At 36.8% G+C, this 17,696-nt stretch overlaps 1 protein-coding gene across 1 annotated transcript in view; it reads right to left on the reverse strand.

The window, feature by feature from the left end:
* Nucleotides 1–17,696, reverse strand: part of LOC103508122 (utrophin-like) — a gene marked incomplete at its 5' end in the record, with an annotated part of 45,159 nt that overhangs the window by 24,552 nt on the left and 2,911 nt on the right. Inside the window, 14 exons of the mRNA XM_026822814.1 lie at nt 1,901–2,082; nt 2,925–3,113; nt 3,479–3,621; nt 4,023–4,245; nt 4,571–4,666; nt 5,213–5,392; nt 5,454–5,557; nt 5,972–6,127; nt 6,837–7,023; nt 8,044–8,136; nt 9,596–9,769; nt 11,062–11,090; nt 11,374–11,572; nt 12,416–12,505. Coding sequence (XP_026678615.1) covers nt 1,901–2,082; nt 2,925–3,113; nt 3,479–3,621; nt 4,023–4,245; nt 4,571–4,666; nt 5,213–5,392; nt 5,454–5,557; nt 5,972–6,127; nt 6,837–7,023; nt 8,044–8,136; nt 9,596–9,769; nt 11,062–11,090; nt 11,374–11,572; nt 12,416–12,505 — 2,045 coding nt within the window. The remainder of the gene's footprint in view (nt 1–1,900; nt 2,083–2,924; nt 3,114–3,478; nt 3,622–4,022; nt 4,246–4,570; nt 4,667–5,212; nt 5,393–5,453; nt 5,558–5,971; nt 6,128–6,836; nt 7,024–8,043; nt 8,137–9,595; nt 9,770–11,061; nt 11,091–11,373; nt 11,573–12,415; nt 12,506–17,696) is intronic.

Genomic DNA, 17,696 nt, shown 5'->3' on the forward strand with positions numbered 1-17,696 from the left:
TTCGAACTCTTTCTGTTTGTCTTTCAGCTTCTGAAGGAGATCCTGAAAGGGAAATTGAGCAACTGCAAGATGTCGTTCCATTTGGTGCTCAGCTCGACGAATTCGTTCTGGATTTTCTGTTTCTCGTTCAGATTGATGGAGTCAATTTGCTTGAAACTATCCACGCTCAACGTTTCGAACTCTTTCTGTTTGTCTTTCAGCTTCTGAAGGAGATCCTGAAAGGGAAAAGATTCGTATGACAATAATGAACTGAAACGGAGTCGACAAATCGCACTCGTATTTTGATTGCTAATATTTAATACATTTATTTTTGGCATAATAGGACCATAACTCGTGTTGACAAAGCACCTAAATGGGAAGTATTGTGTCTCTGGTGGCCCATCTGATGAGAGACATACTACGAAATGGGTATGCTACGACACATACCACAAGAGTCTAAGGAGACAGTTGGTTTATTGCTTCGAAAAAATAAAAACGACTCGAAGTAACTCTCGTGTTGACAAAGCACCTAAACGGGAAGTATTGTGTCTCTGGTGGCCCATCTGATGAGAGACATACTACGGAATGGGTATGCTACGACACATACCACAAGAGTCTAAGGAGACAGTTGGTTTATTGCTTCGAAAAAATAAAAACGACTCGAAGCGCAGTGGTGAAAGATGAGTAATCTTTAAATAATAATAATAATAATAATGGTAAAAAAATATAGCGTCAAAACTTACGTAAAAGTTTTTCCTTTGGCTTTCCATTTTGGTCAAGTCGGTCACTATAACGTGATCAGAGAGTAAAGCTCCTTCTATATCGTTAATCCATCGCATGAGGACCTTCAGGTTAGGTTTCCCAATGGTATCCTTGTACTCGATCAGATGTTTCTCCAGAGTTGTGAACTTCTTGTCGATTTCAATGAACTTGGATTCTTCTTTGTTGGATAAACCTGAGAAATAGGTCAAACCGTTTGTTAAGGTTTTTCCACACATGGTCGACAAGGAAGCGCAGTGGTGAAAGATGAGTAATCTTTAAATAATAATAATAATAATAATGGTAAAAAAATATAGCGTCAAAACTTACGTAAAAGTTTTTCCTTTGGCTTTCCATTTTGGTCAAGTCGGTCACTATAACGTGATCCGAGAGTAAAGCTCCTTCTATATCGTTGATCCATCGCATGAGGACCTTTAGGTTAGGTTTCCCAATGGTATCCTTGTACTCGATCAGATGTTTCTCCAGAGTTGTGAACTTCTTGTCGATTTCAATGAACTTGGATTCTTCTTTGTTGGATAAACCTGAGAAATAGGTCAAACCGTTTGTTAAGGTTTTTCCACACATGGTCGACAAGCCGTCGATCGACATCAATCGATGTCGTCTGAACCGTCCACATTGCCTCGACAACATAGATTCACCTCGTCGATCGACGGCCGGTCGACTATGTTTGGACACACTTTTATAGAGATTTCAAGTACAATTAATGTAATAAAATATACCTTCTTTATACTGTCGGCTAAGACTAAAAGTTCCTGTTATGCCAACAAAAATCTATAAACCTTGCCAAAAGTTAACAAAATAATCAAATAACAAAAAGATTCTCACCTTCAACATAGGTGACAAACAGTTGTCTATATGTGGACACGGGAAAAGACGAAGAAAAAGAAGAAGAAGAATAGTAGTAGCCTACTGCTGGAGTAAAGGGACTTTTCAGTCCTAAGCGAGCAGTATAAGCACTATTATTATTCCAAAGTAGGGAGTTTAGATGTGAGGAGTTCTTAGGGAAGTATGGAACTGAGGGGGCAGTTAAGAAAAATTTTGAGGCCAGTTTCACGCAAGTGTCATGCATCTCATCATTAGAGAAATGAGTATCAAATAACTTGTTTTACAAACTAGCATATCCTACTGGCATTCTACTTACTGCGACTGTTTCTCCATAGCATTCACTCGCAGTGCTTCCCATCGAGAATTGAGCAGCTTCATCTGTAACCTGACCTCCTCTTCCTCTCCCTTGGTCAGACCTCCTTCCGATAACATCCTAGCACCTTCTTCTAGCACCGCACCGACACCTTCCTGATGTCCGGACAACTCCAACAGGAATGACTGGGAGGAGGAAGGGACTTTTAATTGTGTGATACCAAGATAAGGGTTAAACATAGTTGAATGCTTGTCACAAACGTCATTCCACTTTTAATAGGTACACTTAGATGAATTTTGTCTTGAATTTGACAAATAAGGCTTCTTATGTTGGCTCTGGTCCAGTCAGGTGGTGGCCAGTCAGGAGCAACTGTATAAAGGTAGGGTACCTACTAAAATATTGTCATCTTTTGGTGACCAGTTCAACGATTTATCCTCGGAAAGTAAGTACTTGAGAAATGATTTGACCTGATGGTTGATTGAAAAATTATCTTCCAAGAGTTAACACTTTTTTTTTGTCTACAGAGGACCACGTAATCCCCAATTTTTTAAATATCAAAGTTTTCACATCAGTGAATTTATATAGCAAATGACTACTTTTGCCCTCACCTCATGAGCGTTAAACATGGCCTTGATAGCCACAAACGTCATTCCACTTTTAATAGGTACACTTAGATGAATTTTGTCTTGAATTTGACAAATAAGGCTTCTTATGTTGGCTCTGGTCCAGTCAGGTGGTGGCCAGTCAGGAGCAACTGTATAAAGGTAGGGTACCTACTAAAATATTGTCATCTTTTGGTGACCAGTTCAACGATTTATCCTCGGAAAGTAAGTACTTGAGAAATGATTTGACCTGACGGTTGATTGAAAAATTATCTTCCAAGAGTAAACACTTTTTTTTTGTCTACAGAGGACCACGTAATCCCCAATTTTTTAAATAATATAATATTAATAGTGTCTTTGTTTTTCCAATATCAAAGTTTTCACATCAGTGAATTTATATAGCAAATGACTACTTTTGCCCTCACCTCATGAGCGTTAAACATGGCCTTGATAGCTTCCAACGCTTTCGGTATCTCCTGTTTGTGACTGAGCTTATCTTCCGCCTCCAGAAGCCACGTCAGAACCTCTTCCAGAGCCACCTGGTAGCCTCCTAGCTCCAGGGATACATTGGTGGCCAAACTCACTGGCCGGGACTCCCTGAGGGCACCATCACTCTGGAAATAAAAGAATGTATAAATTAGCATAGAATATCCTGTTTATACTGCCAGAATGAGACTAAAAAGACCTTTGCCCCTGCAGTCTACACAGGATATTGTGTATTTTATGGGTTCTTGCAGAATTGTCTGTAAGAACTGTTTGGCTGAGGGACGTTAAGCAGGGAGTAGACCAGCTTAGTCTGGCTGGGGGACTTTAAACAGGGAGTATGAAGGCCTGAATTTTCCTTGCTAAAGAAATAGCAAAGGTTGAGTGCGAAAGACATCCACTCGTAAAATTTGTAGCCAAAACCAATTGTCTGCCCAAAGCAATCACCCTAGTTAGGGCTCAGATAAAGGTAAACAAGAACAAGTTATCTACTCACTGGAATGTCTTTTAGTCGAGAAGTTACAGAACTGTTGGCTGAATAGTCGGACAGGTCTGACGAATTCAACACAGGTTCGGAATGGGGTAAAGATTGGAACAAGCACATCACATACATCATGATTGACTTCTTATCCGCGTTATCTACTCACTGGAATGTCTTTTAGTCGAGAAGTTACAGAACTGTTGGCTGAATAGTCAGACAGGTCTGACGAATTCAACACAGGTTCGGAATGGGGTAAAGATTGGAACAAGCACATCACATACATCATGATTGACTTCTTATCCGAGTCGACCAGCCGTCGATCGACATCAATCGATGTCGTCTGAACCGTCCACATTGCCTCGACAACATAGATCCACCTCGTCGATCGACGGCCGGTCAACTATGTTTGGACACACCTTTATAGAGATTTCAAGTACAATTAATAAAATATACCTTCTTTATACTGTCGGCTAAGACTAAAAATTCCTGTTATGCCAACAAAAATCCATAAACCTTGCCAAAAGTTAACAAAATAATCAAATAACAAAAAGATTCTCACCTTCAACATAGGTGACAAACAGTTGTCTATATGTGGAGTTCAATTCATTCTGAACTTGATCATACACACTCTGATCCCCTTGCTTGTCCTTCAGCAATTTCTCACTTGCTGAAATCCACTCGAGCAGTTTCTCACAATAATCGTCCAGCTTCTGTTGTTTGGTGCCTAGGAGCTCACCACTTTCCTCGTCTGTGTTCACTGAGTGACGACGTTTCGATGTGTTCTAAAACAAGAAGATGAATGTGAAGTAGGGATTGTAAGTAGGTCAGAAATCTATTCTAGAACACTTCTCAAAAGACAGGACGTAATCAAGGATATTACAAAGAAAGAATATGGAAGGATCGCTGACGTCATTTTGAGTTAAACTCTATTGGAAATTTCCCCGTAAGACATTCTTCATACATATCAGAATCAATCCAATTATTTCATGTTTTAGAGCTGTTTTCGGGGCTGTGAGCTGTTTGCGGGAGTGAAGGGACATTTCAGTCTCATTCTGGCAGGCTAAACAAGGAATATTCCTATCCCATTCTAATCTGTCAATCACTTACCACTGCTGAAGTTTCAGTGTCGGTTATCATTTCAGTGTCAAAGGTCTGGTCTAATTGGTTCGGTTCAAATGTGCAGTCGAATCCAAGACTGGTAATCTGAAAAGAATGACGAAACAATAGAGATCTCAAGTTAGGTAAAACCATAATAGATCAGTTGCCCTTACTTAGGTGAGGTTTCAAAGTCATAGAGCAAAAAAATGAGGAACTAGGGATTTCTTTTTCTTCTACGACTTCTAGATCCGGAGATAAATCGATTTAAAAAATACCGATAAATCTTATAAAATGAGGAACTAGGGATTTCTTTTTCTTCTACGACTTCTAGATCCGGAGATAAATCGATTTAAAAAATACCGATAAATCTTATTTACTGACACGGCATACGCTCCCGTACGCGATAACGTCAAATCAACTGTCCCGAGTAAAGCTCCATTACAGGCAAACGTCACAACTCTTTAAAGTTTTTAGAAGGGAAAATGGAAATTTAATTTTCGACCTTTTAAAGACAAATTTTCGCCTTCAGATTTGGATTCTTCACAACTTTTTACGTAGGAATCGACCTTTCATAATTATTTTCACCCAATTGCATCTCCTCTATTATCGTAGGTACTACAAAACCGAGCAAAAGAGCAAACGAATACTTACCCTCTGAGCAATAACTTCGGTCATCTGTGTTAGTGCCTCAATTCGATCCTGAAGTGCCTCAATCTTCTCCAACTGGTTGCTGTGGTATTCTTCATTCTTCAGATCCGCATACACCGCGTTCACACTGTTGTTCAAGTTGTTCACAGACTTCTGCTGAACTTCCAACTGTTTTCTCAGTAACTGAGGAAGAAAAAACAACGGAATCCGTGTATTTATGGCCGTAAAAGAAAAAGGGACTCACGTAAAGTTCTTCAGAAATCTCCTCGACATCCGCAGCAGATTTGGGAGACTTGCGAAGTCTTTTCTCTAGTTTGTCCAGGAAATCGTTTTCTTGTGCTATCAGAGCTGAAAGGAAAGCAACACAAGCCACGAATGAGCGAGAAATCGTGTGGTTTTCAATTGAAATAGTTTTCAAAAAGGTATTGGTATAAATAACGTTTGCTTATCCGAAATAGGAATAATGCCCGCTTCCAATTACAAACCTTGGATTTTTTTGGATTGAACACTTCAAATGTTTTGTATACAAGCGCTACCACGTTACCTAGTTTTAACTTGATGAACTAAATTTTGTTAATTTAAAAGCGTGACTTCATAAGAGAGGAAATCCTGGAAAACTGAACTAAATGTCCAGAAGAAAATACGACTAAAGAAAGATTAAAGACTTTTTTGAACAGAATAATATCAATTATAACTCTATTATAAAAATTACATTTTAAAACTAAAACTATAGACTTTCTTAAAGGCTTTCTTCTTCTTTACCTCTGAATTCTCCATACAAGTGAGAAGCGTCCTGCAATTTCTTGAACATAGAGTACACCGGTTTGGTGACTTCGTTCCATTTGGAGTTCAGAGAGGTTAGTTTCTTGGCCAGGTCTTTGGTAGAGCTCTCTTTTAGATTGAGCAGTAAGTTGTTTCCTGAAAAGTATTAGGTTTAATTGATAACATGACCAATTTCGTTTGTATTGACATTTTTCAGTCTCTCGTTAACACCAACATTTAATTCAATTCAATAATAAACTCGGGGTATACCTCAGACTCTGAGAGAGCTCAGAAATTGTGTTTTATCTATTGGACCTTCTTAATTTTAAAATTCATATTTCCTACGTATATAAATTTGAATGAATCAAGTGGCCTTTTTAGGCTGTTGTAATGGAAATTCGTTTGTATTGACATTTTTCAGTCTCTCGTTAACACCAACATTTAATTCAATTCAATAATATGTATACTCGGGGTATATCTCAGACTCTCAGAGAGCTCAGAACTTGTGTTTTATCCATTGGACCTTCTTAATTTTAAAATTCATATTTCCTACGTATATAAATTTGAATGAATCAAGTGGCCTTTTTAGGCTGTTGTAATGGAACTATCTATTCCCAACCAAAAGACCAAAGGTTTCTCTGATCCAATGGGCAACCAATAGAAAAAGTACTTGATTGAAGAAAAACAAACAAACAAAACAATAGTACTTACCATCATCATTGACCGTTCGGAACAGTTTGGTCTTCTCGTCCACTTCAAATTTCATCGACAAAAGACCAAAGGTTTCTCTGATCCGATGGGCAACCAATAAAGAAAGTACTTGGTTGAAGAAAAAAAAACAAACAAACAAAACAATAGTACTTACCATCATCATTGACCGTTCGGAACAGTTTGGTCTTCTCGTCCACTTCAAATTTCATCGTCTGGTAATGAGCTTTCAATCGGAACAATTCCACCGAAGACACAATCACGGTCGGAGTACTCGTCTTGTCCTTCAGCTTCTCCTGGATCGTATCCAGCCACTTGTCCAATTCTTCGAGTGATTCGTAGAACTGAAAGAGTAAAGAGAGTGTGATGTATAAGTGGTTCGATGAGCTGTAGAACTAGGAATAAGGTTCTCTGCAGGACCATTAAAGGTCCTATCGAGCACTAAATGTAATAAGGAAATGTTTTTTACGTATTCAAAATGTTTGCCTTGTGAAATTTATTCACAATCCATTCCAGAGTAATGGTGAAGGAAAGGAAAATCTTAAGACGTCCTTTACAAACGACCCAACTGCTAAATCTACTCTCTGCTGAGAGCCAAAAGCTAAAAGCAAAGCCAGGGATGCTCTGACTGAACCCAGATCTGTAAAAACTGATGGCTCCTGTGTGACCCCGAGGGACCAGCTTTCCATCAACACTGGAGTGTAATAATTACTAGCATACCATTCAATCTCGGGCGCAGAAAAATATCTCAGAAATGTTATGGTCAGTATCAGTCCATTCCAATATTTTTATCATAGTTTTTATGAAAGAGCTGAAAAACGAGATAAGGCCAATGTTTACATAACTGGGTTCAGAAAATTGCTGTTGTCGCAGTGAACAGTTCTTGTGCGGTTGTTCTTTAAAGTGTACTTTTCGTTGATTGATGAGATACATCTAATTTATATAAATAGTGTTATGTTACCTTTGACTGGTCTTTGCAATTTTAAAGACGAAGTTTACGATTTTTGCTGTGAAACAAGACAGTTTAACAAAGCTGTTGTGTTTAGAGTAAGCAAATGCTTGGTGTAGAAAAAGCTGGTTTTCTTACAGGTAGGTACCACTATATTGACCTTTTTTTAATGATTGAAAGGGTTAATCCCCTCCGCAGAATACCCTGAAGTCACTATAGCGTAGAATAGAATAGAATATACCTTGTTCATCCTGCTAGAATGAGACTAAAAAGTCCCTTTACCCCAGCAGTCTAAACAAGGTCTCGTGTATTTTATGGGTTTAACATTGTACAGCGTAGTGAGACTAATAGTCCGATCCAATGAAATTGGGGCTTTACTCGTCGAATAGCATGAAAGTCACATTCTTATTCTTACCTGCCAATGGAGGATAATGCTCCAGACCAGACCCAATATCAATTTGGAGTTGCCATCCACGATGTCATTGCTGCTAATATTTACAAGTTTTACCTGAAATGCAAGAAATGGAAGTTGGGAATGGAGGAGTTGCAATTGGGAAAATGTTATTAATAAAAGGTCGATTCCCAAGAAGTGGTGAAGTTCTTGATGTCAACATTGGGGTAGTTCTGCAAGAGGGGAATCACAGAATTGATAAGAATGGACTATTGAAATCAAAATACCTCTTGTTTATTCTGCTCAAAGCTCAAACCCTATTATCCTGCAGACTAAACAAAATCTTGATCTTCTTCTTTCTCCTAGCCTTTTCCCACTTAAATAGGGTCGGCGTTTCTTGTCAGTCTCTTCCAAACAGAAATCTCTTCCAAATCAAAATCTTCATACGTATGTCTATTTTATAGTTAAAAGTAGGTACCTAGCTTGATGAAAGTACAATCCATGGATGTAATCACTTCAGTTTATTGCTGTTAAAAGAAGCTAAATCATGTTTCCTTTAAACATTCGGTTTTCTATTACATTTTCCTGTAAGGACCCCTATTGATATGAATAAAACATTATTCAAGTGGGTAGTTATCACATAAATCACACTTTACTGGAGTGCGGTGGTTACGAAGTGTCATTTTCGCTGACACCACGTTCTAATTATCTGCCCGAGAAAAATCGTCATAAAATAAAAATCATTAAAATCCCCAGTTGTCATAAATGACAGGAAACGCTAGCAAGAAATACATTTCGGTCGAATACTTACGCAATTTCGTAGTTGCGAAAAAAAAAAACATTCGTACTTGGGCGAGTGATTTTAAAGGTCGAATACGCAATTTCGTAGTTGCGAAAAAAAACATTCGTACTTGGGCGAGTGATTTTAATATCCACACCAAAGTGTTTGCTTCACTGTTTTGTCAAAGCGATTAGATATATGAATTTATTAATTCAAGCTTGCGGAAAAAACACACACTATCACATTAATAAGCATCTCGTCCCTTCTAATTGCTCATCAAAGGGGGGACTTTGAATTCAGAGGAAATAAATCAAATTGGTAAATTCCATTTTTATGACGTGCATAAATAACTTAAATCTAATGTGACTAATAAAAACTGAGGCATATTATGATTATAACTGATCGTTCTACGTCAAACGTCGAGTTTCAAAAACAAAGAGTCTTTCACAGAAAAGTAACTGTCCGTAGAATGTGACTCATTAGGAACTCTTGATATTGCACCTAACTTGTGAAATACTTGACAGTAAGATTTGGATTTGAATTCCAGTCGGGGCAGAGTTTATTTGCCCTCATTCTGACTACCAATAACACATTAAAAGTTAGGTGGCAGAGCCGGTATTAACCTCGCACACTGACTATACCACCCCTTCCACTTAACTGACATTGAAATAGCTTAGTTTATCATTCTCATTAGATAGAAAAAAGAGCTCCTTTAATTAATACTCCAAAACCTTCTGGGAGTCTGTACCTATTAAATTATCATTAGTTTTAATGGATACGTAGAATAACACTCACATTGTTATTTTCGAGTATGCGTATGGCTCTGTTGATGTTATTTATATGATGGACCCGCATGTTCCCTTTCTCTCGATTGTATTTGTTCCCGGTGAGGATTTCAAGCAGGCTGAGAAGTTTGTTTCCATCTTGAAAATCCACGAATAGGTTTTCAATCTGACCTGCATGGTTGTCCTGAAAATAATCAAACCATGTGAACATTGTGGGGTGGTAGAGAATGCCTTAGGCATTAACCCCACCTTTGATCAAACTTTATTTTGTATTTATATTGTTACCATCTGTATATCTGTAAATAAAGTTTGATCCAATTGTGTAATAATAATAATAACATTAGAATGTGAGACCTGCGGACGATTCCTGGAAGGGATGATGTTGTACACTACTGTATATGGTACAAAAGGGAACTACAACTACAAGCTACAATCTCCGCTTTTAAAGAATAAGCACAAGTCCTCACGGTGGTTGACTGCGGTACAGGACGAGCCAAATAAACATGGCTAGAGACCATCACCCCGGTGTATGGTAATGGTAGACACAAAAAGATATCTTTTCTTTACTCTGCCATCACCATTCGGCGAAGGCTATAGCCGCTACAACAACAAGCTACAAGGAGAAAAAGCATTAGAATGTGAGACCTGCGGACGATTCCTGGAAGGGATGATGTTGTACACTACTGTATATTGTACAAAAGGGAACTACAACTACAAGCTACAATCTCCGCTTTTAAAGAATAAGCACAAGTCCTCACGATGGTTGACTGCGGTACAGGACGAGCCAAATAAACATGGCTAGAGACCATCACCCCGGTGTATGGCAGACACAAAAAGATATCTTTTCTTTACTCTGCCATCACCATTCGGCGAAGGCTATAGCCGCTACAACAACAAGCTACAAGGAGAAAAATCTACAAATGTACAAAATTACGAGCTACATTTAATATGAGATTTTCTAATTTCCCTTTCATTTCCCTTCTTGTTGAAATAGGCTTAGTGCTTACCTTGAGTAGTTGTGAGTTGATCCACTTGGTGAAAGTTTTCTTCTGGACATCTTCTCTCTCATCTAGAAACACAAGAAAGAAAAGGCGATTTTTTACTTTCTATTACCTACTTAAGTATAGCAAAGCTATACTAGTTTATTCACAATATCTTTTCAAGAAATTGTTTTGGTACACATGTTAATTTGAGAATCTCAAGCACTTTTGAACGTAAACATAACCATTAATAATGCGTGTCCACGTTTTGGAGTGGCTAACTCTCAATTTTGTCCCATGAAGATACTCGTATATTATTGTCATGTTGTTTTGCACATCAGAAAAGTACTTGTAAGATCAAGTGTTAGATAGCACGATGACAAGGAAAGAAACAGACCTGGGGTAAGCATAAGCACCAAGAGTATTCCAGAGCTGGTAGGTAGGTGCTACAGGTTTGATAAAAGGGGTTCATTGAACTTCATCAAGAAAATGCCACTTTCTTATCCGGCGTTGACGTGTGAACATCTGAAAATAAAAATATAAATGGTGATCATTTTTTTTAATTAGATTTAAGTTCCGCTGGCCAAAGTCCGCTATTTTGGGCTATACCACGGAAAAAGCTCAAAAAGAGTTCGCGGTTCTCAGGACTTTGCCTTTAGCCACAAGTCACTCAAACTTTGCAGACAGCTTCCATAATTTATGACGATCAAAAGTGTCCGCGGGCCGGAACTCGAGAAATGTACGGTTCGGCCGCAAAACTTTGAAAAAGCTAAAAAAAAAAGTTCATTGGAAAAAGTCTTTTTCTTGCCTTCTGTATCCAGAAGTCTCTCAATATTGAAATGTTGAGTGGCTATCGAGAACGCATGATCGATTCGGGCATGGGGATGTTTCTTACACACGACATCGAAATCAAACAGGTCAGGACGGAAATTGTGCAGGAGGGCATTGAACGCGAGACCATCGGTCCAAGAAGTGGTGAAGTTCTTGATGTCAACATTGGGGTAGTTCTGCAAGAGGGGAATCACAGAATTGATAAGAATGGACTATTGAAATCAAAATACCTCTTGTTTATTCTGCTCAAAGCTCAAACCCTATTATCCTGCAGACTAAACAAAATCTTGATCTTCTTCTTTCTCCTAGCCTTTTCCTACTTAAATAGGGTTAAGTCTCTTCCAGACAGAAATCTCTTCCAAATCAAAATCTTCATACGTACGTCTATTTTATAGTTAAAAGTAGGTACCTAGCTTGATGAAAGTACAATCCATGGATGTACTTGCAAGATTACTTCAGCTTATTGCTGTTAAAAGAAGCTAAATCATGTTTCCTTTAAACATTCGGTTTTCTATTACATTTTCCTGTAAGGACCCCTATTGATATGAGTTTTATGGCCAGCAACGATAAATTCGTTGAAAAAAAAAATCTATACTGTAATCCTGACCATCACAACCAATCACTTTTAGCGATGTTATTTACGATTTATGAGTGTCTCCTATGAATACGAGTAGATGTGGGGTCTAAAAATATAGTGCAATGGTAGTTTCCTGTTTAGGATAGATAAGACTGTGAGATTGCTACAAATAAAGGAGCTATAAATAATGAACAGTACACGGTTGACGATAAACTAATGTGATTACGATAAACCAAGTGTGAAATAAACCAATTTATGAGCTTAAACCACAATGTGAATAAGACAAACCAATTTATGTGATAAACCAATTTATCTTGAAGCAATTCATCTAAGTTCCATGATAGTTCGATATGACATGTATATTAGATGTCATATTTCGCGAAATAATAGAGTTGTAATTTCAATAAAACTCGATACAATTTCCTTTTTTGGTCTGACTTACCTTTGTGTTGTGACGACACCAAGATAGCAAGGTTTTCTCCAGATTGGTTTGCTGACTTTCGGCCATCAAATCTTTGAGATGATAATGCACCTGGAAGAAAAATAAGGAGACGATGTTCAAAATACTGAAAAAAAAAACACAAACGTTTTAACGGTCCAAAACAATTGTAGTAAAAAGACAGCGGGTAAGCTATTTAAAATGGGACTTTCACGAATTTACACTATCACAAACTCGACAATGTGGACCAGTAATGAACTTGGGAATTGAGATTCGAAACCATACTTCTCATTCAGTGGATCGAGTAGGTACAAACTTTCTTATAGCTCAGGCTTGGACCTTGGACCTTGAAAAATGTACAAGAAGTTTCAAATATTGGGTAGGTAGATATCTAAATCTGCAGTTCTTAGCAAGAAAAATATCTAAATGCACAAATGTTTTAACGGTCCAAAACAATTGTAGTAAAAAGACAGCGGGTAAGCTATTTAAAATAGGACTTTCACGAATTTACACTATCACAAACTCGACAATGTGGACCAGTAATGAACTTGGGAATTGAGATTCGAAACCATACTTCTCATTAAAACAGTACACTGATATAAAAACAGAGAGACAATTTGTTAAGTCTTTTGTAGAAACTCATATGGCTGAGCCATAAGTTATCAAACACACAAATAAAAGGTATCCCAAACACACTAAATGCGTCAATAAAATTTAATTAAAAAGAAAAAAAAAAATGCCAAAACGTTTCTAATAAATCACGTAATGCCACTGAACAGGACAAAACTCAAATCTTATCTAAGAGAGTTTATCAAGGTAATATTTCAGATCAAAATTAACATCTAGTCTCTGTAGAATGTGGAGTTGTGGAGATAAAATGGAAATAATGCATGCTTGTTGAGACAATTGGAGAAAAATTGCTGTTTCACAAATTACCTACATTGAAAATTCTTCTGTGAGCTTTTTGTGTATAGGGTCTATTACAGTTTGAAGTTATACCACTTCTTTAGAGATTTTAGGAACACCCTGTATAAAATACTGATTCAGAGTCTCTTTTACTATAAAGAATTGAACTGAAGAAATGCAATAATGAACAAATACCAAAAATATTGAGTACTAAAGAACTCATGGAGGACAATTTTAATGCAACTAGAAAGAAAACTTTCTAAACAAACAAGTTTATAATGCAAGTAATGAATGACCATAGAAGTACAACAGTGGATCGAGTAGGTACAAACTTTCTTATAGCTCAGGCTTGGACCTTGAAAAATGTACAAGAAGTTTCAAATATTGGGTAGGTAGATATCTAAATCTGCAGTTCTTAGCAAGAAAAATATCTAAAGTGTAAACATTGTATTCCACTTCTTGTTACATTCATAAAACAAACTATTGATGTAATGAGACTCCATGACCTGACCTACTTTGAAATTGTAAATAAAGCAATGAGATCATGGGTGCCTATATCATTCTACATGATAAGATACTGTCTTCATGAAGTGACAGTCCAAAAATGTTAAGGCTACCTACAATTGAAAAAAAAAAATAAAAAATAAAAAAATCTTGAACTCTTTGGGCACATTGTTCAGGAATGCATTGGCTCAAAAAAATGTCCAGTAGGCCATTTAAAGTCCAATGTCAGTCTCTTTTGGCAAGTTCCACTAATTAATTAAAAATATACCTAGAGGATAGCATTCTACATGATAAGATACTGTCTTCATGAAGTGACAGTCCAAAAATGTTAAGGCTACCTAAGTACAATTGAAAAAAAAAAAATCTTGAACTCTTTGGGCACATTGTTCAGGAATGCATTGGCTCAAAAAAAAAAAATGTCCAGTAGGCCATTTAAAGTCCAATGTCAGTCTCTTTTGGCAAGTTCCACTAATTAATTAAAAATATACCTAGAGGATATAAGTATTTAATACCCGAGTAAGTACTGATCAAGATAGGAGATCCTCACTACCTACATAAAATAGGTACTCACTCTGTTTAAATTACCATCTAATTACTCATAGTGGCCAATAGCAACAGTGGAATTGGGCCAAAGCAAATATAATACATGATTGTTAATATGGATAAACAAAAGTTCAAGTTAGGCTAGAATATGACCACCTAACTATGGATACTGACAGGATATTAAGCCCCAGGTCTGCAGGTTACTGTTAAAATGATCGTTGACCTCTGAGAATGCTTGGAGACTATGCCACACAGTCTCCGAGCATGTTTGAAAGTCAACAATCATGTTAACATGAACCTGTAGTCCCAGGCCTTAGCTGAATAAATATACTATTTCAATAGGGACATAAGTATAGGTACTCACAAAAAAAAAAAAATCTAGAATTTAAACAGAATAATGGCACACAATATGAGAAACTTTATCCTGAGTAAAACTTGCTATTCAGAAAATAAAGTCATTAACTTCAACATAATCCATCCTACACTATCATTAAAGAAACATCAGCTTACCTTGAGTAGTTGTGAGTTGATCCACTTGGTGAAAGTTTTCTTCTGGACATCTTCTCTCTCATCTAGAAACACAAGAAAGAAAAGGCGATTTTTTACTTTCTATTACCTACTTAAGTATAGCAAAGCTATAATCTCAAGCACTTTTGAACGTAAACATAACCATTAATAATGCGTGTCCACGTTTTGGAGTGGCTAACTCTCTTTGTCCCATGAAGATACTCGTATATTATTGTCATGTTGTTTTGCACATCAGAAAAGTACTTGTAAGATCAAGTGTTAGATAGCACGATGACAAGGAAAGAAACAGACCTGGGGTAAGCACCAAGAGTATTCCAGAGCTGGTAGGTAGGTGCTACAGGTTTGATAAAAGGGGTTCATTGAACTTCATCAAGAAAATGCCACTCAACAAATCAGTTCTCATTTATTCAAGGACAAAAATCCTGTTATTTTTTTACATGCTTACAAATTATTAATTTTGATGGATTATGTTCTCTACATAAAGGGATGGTTCACAATAGCCTCTTTCAAAAATTCTGTATTGCCCTTGGAAACACCCTGTATGTAAATGATGATGAATTAATTTATCAGTGTCCCTCACTTTTGTATGAATGTGTATCATTATTATCAATCTAAAAAGAAAAAAGATCCATTTTCCAGTTACTGGAAAGTATGCATCATTGTTCTGACCAGCCCTGTTTCAGAGAAAAATGGTTAATTGGTCATTATGGAAGCTGTGAATAGTATCATTGTAGCATTGTCTCCCCTATTAATAAAAAAATGTACCTAATATTTCAGATCAAAATTATTATCTAGTCTGTGTAGAATGTGGAGTTGGGGAGATAAAATGGAAATAATGCACTCTTGTTGAGACAATTGGAGAAAAATTGCTGTTTCACAAATTACATTGAAAATTCTTCTGTGAGCTTTTTGTGTATAGGGTCTATTACAGTTTGAAGTTATACCACTGCTTTAGAGATTTTAGGAACACCCTGTATAAAATACTGATTCAGAGTCTCTTTAACTATGAAGAATTGAACTGAAGAAATGCAATGATGAACAAATACCAAAAATATTGAGTACCTACTAAAGAACTCATGGAGGACAATTTTAATGCAACTAGAAAGAAAACTTTCTAAACAAACAAGTTTATAATGCAAGTAATGAATGACTTGCAATTTCAAAAAATTAAAAATCTTATCGGCCATTTATCAGTACAGGAATAGTAGGTACTTAAGTAATAAAAGTCATTGTCTATGTCTAATTTGATCACTAGTTTGTAGTTTTCTACTTTACTTCGCAGTTATCACTGGATCATTCCTATATTTACCGGTGTAGTCGGAACACAGTCGTCTTCAACTGAATAGCGTTAAAATTTATGAAGGTTTCATAGGGAACCCAAAGTTCAGTTGCTCTGTTACAGTGTCTCTAAGAGCTACAATGCATTTACTACTGGTAATATCGTTAGCTCTTGGTTTACAATGTGTGTCTGCAGAATTCACGTAAGTATTTATTTTACCCATGACTAGTCTTATCATAGACCTAACAGGAAGTCAGAATTAATAACAAAGAAAAATATGAGGAGTAGCTACCAAGTATGCATTTACTTCTGGTAATATCGTTAGCTCTTGGTTTACAATGTGTGTCTGCAGAATTCACGTAAGTATTTATTTTACTCATGACTAGTCTTATCATAGACCTAACAGGAAGTCAGAATTAATAACAAAGAAAAATATGAGGAGTAGCTACCAAGTAGGTATTGTCTCTGTCGAGTAGTTAAATTGAGTGGTGTTCCTCTGATGCATCAAGATGATTCTATGTAGTCTTGTTACTTTTCCTTATTTAGAAAGACCCAAGTCAAGTTTACATAGGACTGGAATTAAGCTGTAACTAATACTTTGATAACATGTTAACTTGAGAAGACCTGAACTAAAAGTGTCCAATGAATTAATACCATCACTGTACCTAATATTAATGTGATTTGTTCATTTATTTCCAGCATCCCCCTGAAACGTATGGAATCTCTGAGACAAACATTAGAAACACGAAAGCTTGAAGCCTTGGAAACTCAAGAAAGAAAATCCGTCAATCTTGTTGAATACGGAGGTGGAGAATATCCTGAACCCTTGAAAAATTATTTGGATGTAAGTCTTTTTCCTAAACCCATTCCCCAGTGATGTTCATACAAAACATAAAATGTGTACTCCAGACAGTATGTGTTGCTGAATATCAATATTAGAGATGTAAGTGTTTTTCCTAAACCCATTCCCCAGTGATGTTCATACAAAACATAAAATGTGTACTCCAGACAGTATGTGTTGCTGAATATCAATATTAGGGTACCTAATCACTATTTTATCTGTGTGTTTTAGGCCCAATACTATGGAACTATCTCATTGGGCACCCCACCCCAAGAATTCAAAGTGATCTTTGACACTGGTTCCTCCAATTTATGGATTCCTTCTCAACATTGCAGCATTCTGAACATAGCTTGCAGTAAGTACTTTGAATTTTCCAATCTGCTCTGAAAAGGTTTACTTATTCTGTAAGAATATTGTTTTTCTCATCTTCTGATAATGAGAAGTACCCCACACAAAGCAAATAGTTAGTTACTTTGGCAACTTTCATTAGAAACAGTTGTTATCATGTTATTGTTTTATCATGTCTAAGTAGATGGACTTTAATCTTTGACCCTTGGGTGAATAGTCTAGTAGGTTCATCATCTTTTTTTTTTTTTTTTAACCCATTACATATCACAAGATTGTATTTCTTCTCATCTTCTGATAATGAGAAGTACCCCACACAAGGCAAATAGGTACTTTGG

The sequence above is a fragment of the Diaphorina citri genome, unplaced genomic scaffold, assembly GCF_000475195.1.
Source record: "Diaphorina citri unplaced genomic scaffold, Diaci psyllid genome assembly version 1.1 scaffold369, whole genome shotgun sequence".
Classification (NCBI taxonomy): domain Eukaryota; kingdom Metazoa; phylum Arthropoda; class Insecta; order Hemiptera; family Psyllidae; genus Diaphorina; species Diaphorina citri.